We start from the raw sequence: 3,667 nt of genomic DNA, 5'->3' as shown, positions 1-3,667 counted from the left end.
AACTGTTGCTTCCTGACCTGCATACAGGTTTCTCAAGAGGCAGGTCAGGTGGTCTGGTATGCCCATGTCTTTCAGAATTTTCCACAGTTTATTGTGATCCACACAGTTGAAGGCTTTGGCATAGTCAATAAAGCAGAAATAGATGTTTTTCTGGAACTCTCTTGCTTTTTTGATGATCTAGAGGATGTTGGCAATTTGATCTCTGGTTCTTCTGCCTTTTCTAAAATCAACTTGAACATCTGGAAGTTCACGGTTCATGTATTGCTGAAGCCTGGCTGGGAGAATTTTGAACATTACTTTACTAGCGTGTGAGATGAGTGCAATTGTGTGGTAGTTTGAGCATTCTTTGAGATTGCCATTTTTAGGGATTGGAATGAAAACTGACATTTTTCCGTCCTGTGGCCACTGCTGAGTTTTCCAAATTTGCTGGCATATTGAGTGTAGCACTTTCATAGCATCATCTTTCAGGATTTGAAATAGTTCAACTGGAATTCCATTACATCCACTAGATTTGTTCATGGTGATGCTTTCTAAGGCCCACTTGACTTCACATTCCAGAATGTCTGGCTCTAGGTGAGTGATCACACCATTGTGATTGGTCATGAAGATCTTTTTTGTACAGTTCTTCTGTGTATTCTTGCCACCTCTTCTTAATATCTTCTGCTTCTGTTAGGTCCATACCATTTCTGTCCTTTATCAAACCCATCTTTCCATGAAATGTTCCCTTGGTATCTCTATTTCTTCATAAGGTGTGTGTTTGGAAAATTGTACAATATTTTTTTTGTGATGAGATATTTTAAAAGGCTACTCTCTTAGTACCTTTCAAATATAAAATATGGCATTTTTAACTGAAATCACCATGCTGCTCATTAAATCCCCAGGACTTATTTATCTCACAATTTTAAGTTTTTATATTTTACATACCTTCACCCTTTTAACTTATGAATTTTTATAAACTTTTTGTAACTTACCTTGTAACTTCTTGTAACTTACTATAAGGTTTGAAATATTTTATAGTTTTATATAATATGGATTTCCCTCTCACATACATTATATATGTGCATATATATATCCATAAATAATATGTTTGTATTATAAAAAGTAATTTTTACAAATTTGTAAAATTTTAATGGGAGAATAAAATTAGACTTTAGTCATCTTTGACTCTCTATAATTGGTGCTTTGGTTATTATAATTGGCAACATAGAGAAACAGATACAGTTTTAGATATATGTATTTATAAAACAAATATCTGTGACAACTTTACTATTATCAAGGTTTCAGAAATATCCATCTTTGCACACCTAAAGAGATAAAAGCTTTCTAGAGGTTTGAATAACAGATATCCTCTAAATATTTAGTATGGAAATAGACAACCATGTATACTTCAAACATTTTCCCTATAATATTTTATGGAGAAAATTACTCCTGAGAATATTTTTCATTGCCTCTAAAACATCTTTATTTCTAACGCTGTAGATAATTGGGTTAAAAGTAGGTGTGAGGATGGTATAGAAAATTGCCAGGGATTTATCCTGACCTGGAGTGTGGTACTTTTTAGGTCTCATGTACGTGAAAATAAAAGGCCCATAGTACATTATGACCACAATCATGTGGAAGAAACAGGTAGAAAATGACTTTTTCCTTGCCTCTTTTGATTTCATTTGGAGGACAGTAAGGAGAATTTGGACATAAGATGCAAAGATTAGAGAGAAAGGGACAAGCAGGAAAATGATGCCACTTACATAAACTCCTCGTTCATAGTGTGTTGTGTCCACACAGGACAACACCAACATAGCAGGGACTTCACAGAAAAAGTGATCAATGGCTCTTGAGCCACAGAAGGGAAAGTGAAGCGTGTAAGCTGTGTGAACTATGGAGTTGATTATCCCGACAAACCAGGCCCCTCCAGCCATGAGAACGCTGACATAGTCATTCATAAGCATGGGGTAGTGCAGGGGCTGACAGATGGCTGCATAGCGATCATAGGACATTGCTGCCAGGAGAAGGCACTCGCCACCCAAGAGGGTGAGGGATAGGAATATCTGGACGCCACAGGCTGCAAAAGAAATAGTTTTGCTGCCTGACAGGAAATCAGTGATCATTTTGGGAACAATGTTGCTAGTATGCAAGATATCCATAAAAGAGAGATGGCTGAGCAGGAAATACATTGGAGTATGGAGTCTTGATTCCCTGTGGATAATGAGAATCATCATTGTATTTTCTGTTATAGTTATAATGAAAATGATGAATATAAAGGAGAGGAAAATCAGACTTGTTTGGGAAGGAGAGAAGAGTCCCAAAAGAATGAAGTCACTGCTGGAAGTGTGATTCTCATATTCCATCATGAAATCCTTGCTTTACCTGAAATAAATAAATAAATAAACAATATAAATAAATAAGAGATAGAGTGAAAAGAAAGAAAAATTAGCATAAATCTCAACCTTCTTTACATTTAACTGTATAATAAGATAAGCATATTCCTTTTTTGCTATATTTTCCAAGTAAAGCCAATGGATTCTCAGATAGTTTTTTAATTGGGCATGTTTTACACAATGGGCATTTATTTGCTGAACAAGTTAATTATTTTATTCATTATGAAATAAACATAATTTGTATATACTTTATTTATATAAGAATAAATTTGATTATATATTTAATTCCCTGAAATGCTAACACTGTTTTGCTGTCATTTTAGAACTTTTAAAGGGTTAGCATATGAATGACTTTTGCAGATGTATGCATGTGTACATGGCTCTTGCTGTTTTTACTGGTTTGACCTGCAGCTCAGTAAAATTTGGCATAAACATAGATTCAGATTGAAGACAGTGGTGTTTCTTGAGAACTGGCTGATTATAATTTAGTCTCTAAAATCAGTGAATATTACTGCAACTCATATGTAATATATCAATATCCAAAGTTGTTGACTTTTTCCCACTGCATAGAATAATTCTGTCCTTCTGGCTTTGCTTTTCCCATTAATAGTTTACTTAAATGTAGGCATCCTGAATCAAAAAAATACTTCATTTTAGTGTTAAGAATGGACAGTGTCTATTTATACTAAATTCCTATTGGTTAATAGAGTCCCTGGACCATTTTAGCTTCCCAGATTCTCATTAAGGAAATTATTGACTTATGTTTCTATGACCTCTGATATGAAAGGTCTTCAATGAGGCATCACTTAAATTTATGCTTTTAGACAGCTTGTTTTGTCTGCACAAGTATATTTGTTATTTTGGTTTCAGATATTGGATGCACTCCATGTTATATATTCCTTAATATATTTATTATCTTATTTCTATCACCTAACTTTAGGAGGTAGGGGAAATATGAGTGGCCTAAAATGAGGCACCTAAAATTTTTGCAACCATTTATTGTAAAACTTAGCTTAACTGGTCATTCAGTCGCCTGAATATTCTCCAATGAAACTGGAAAGATTGGGGGGGAGAAAAAAAATGTCTGTGACTTCCAAGGTCTTGAATGAAAAAGTTCTTGAATCCAAAGAGGAATACGCTAGTGGTGAATTTCTTTGCTCAAAGCTAAAAAATGGAGTAAACACATGTTACATATCATACAGTCTTTCACATATATACAACTCTTACTCAAGGTCCATTTAGGATTTGATCGATTTAGGATCAAATTTTCCTGGTTTACTAATACTAAATGC

The 3,667-nt window shown here is 34.4% G+C and overlaps 1 protein-coding gene across 1 annotated transcript; it reads right to left on the bottom strand.

Moving 5' to 3' along the window:
- Positions 1–243: 243 nt before the first annotated feature.
- On the bottom strand, positions 244–2,348 carry LOC136167432 (olfactory receptor 2AJ1-like; the record flags this gene model as incomplete). Its single annotated transcript, XM_065935015.1, has 2 exons — positions 1,409–2,348; positions 244–260 (listed from the first exon to the last, which is right to left on the bottom strand). Coding segments are annotated over exons 1-2 (957 nt in total), but the record flags the coding sequence as incomplete, so codon positions are not given.
- Positions 2,349–3,667: the final 1,319 nt, after the last annotated feature.

Source organism: Muntiacus reevesi, chromosome 1 (assembly GCF_963930625.1).
Source record: "Muntiacus reevesi chromosome 1, mMunRee1.1, whole genome shotgun sequence".
NCBI classification, from domain to species: Eukaryota; Metazoa; Chordata; class Mammalia; order Artiodactyla; family Cervidae; genus Muntiacus; species Muntiacus reevesi.
The sequence above is the reverse complement of the archived record's forward strand: the minus strand, read 5'-3'. Positions and strand labels throughout refer to the sequence as shown.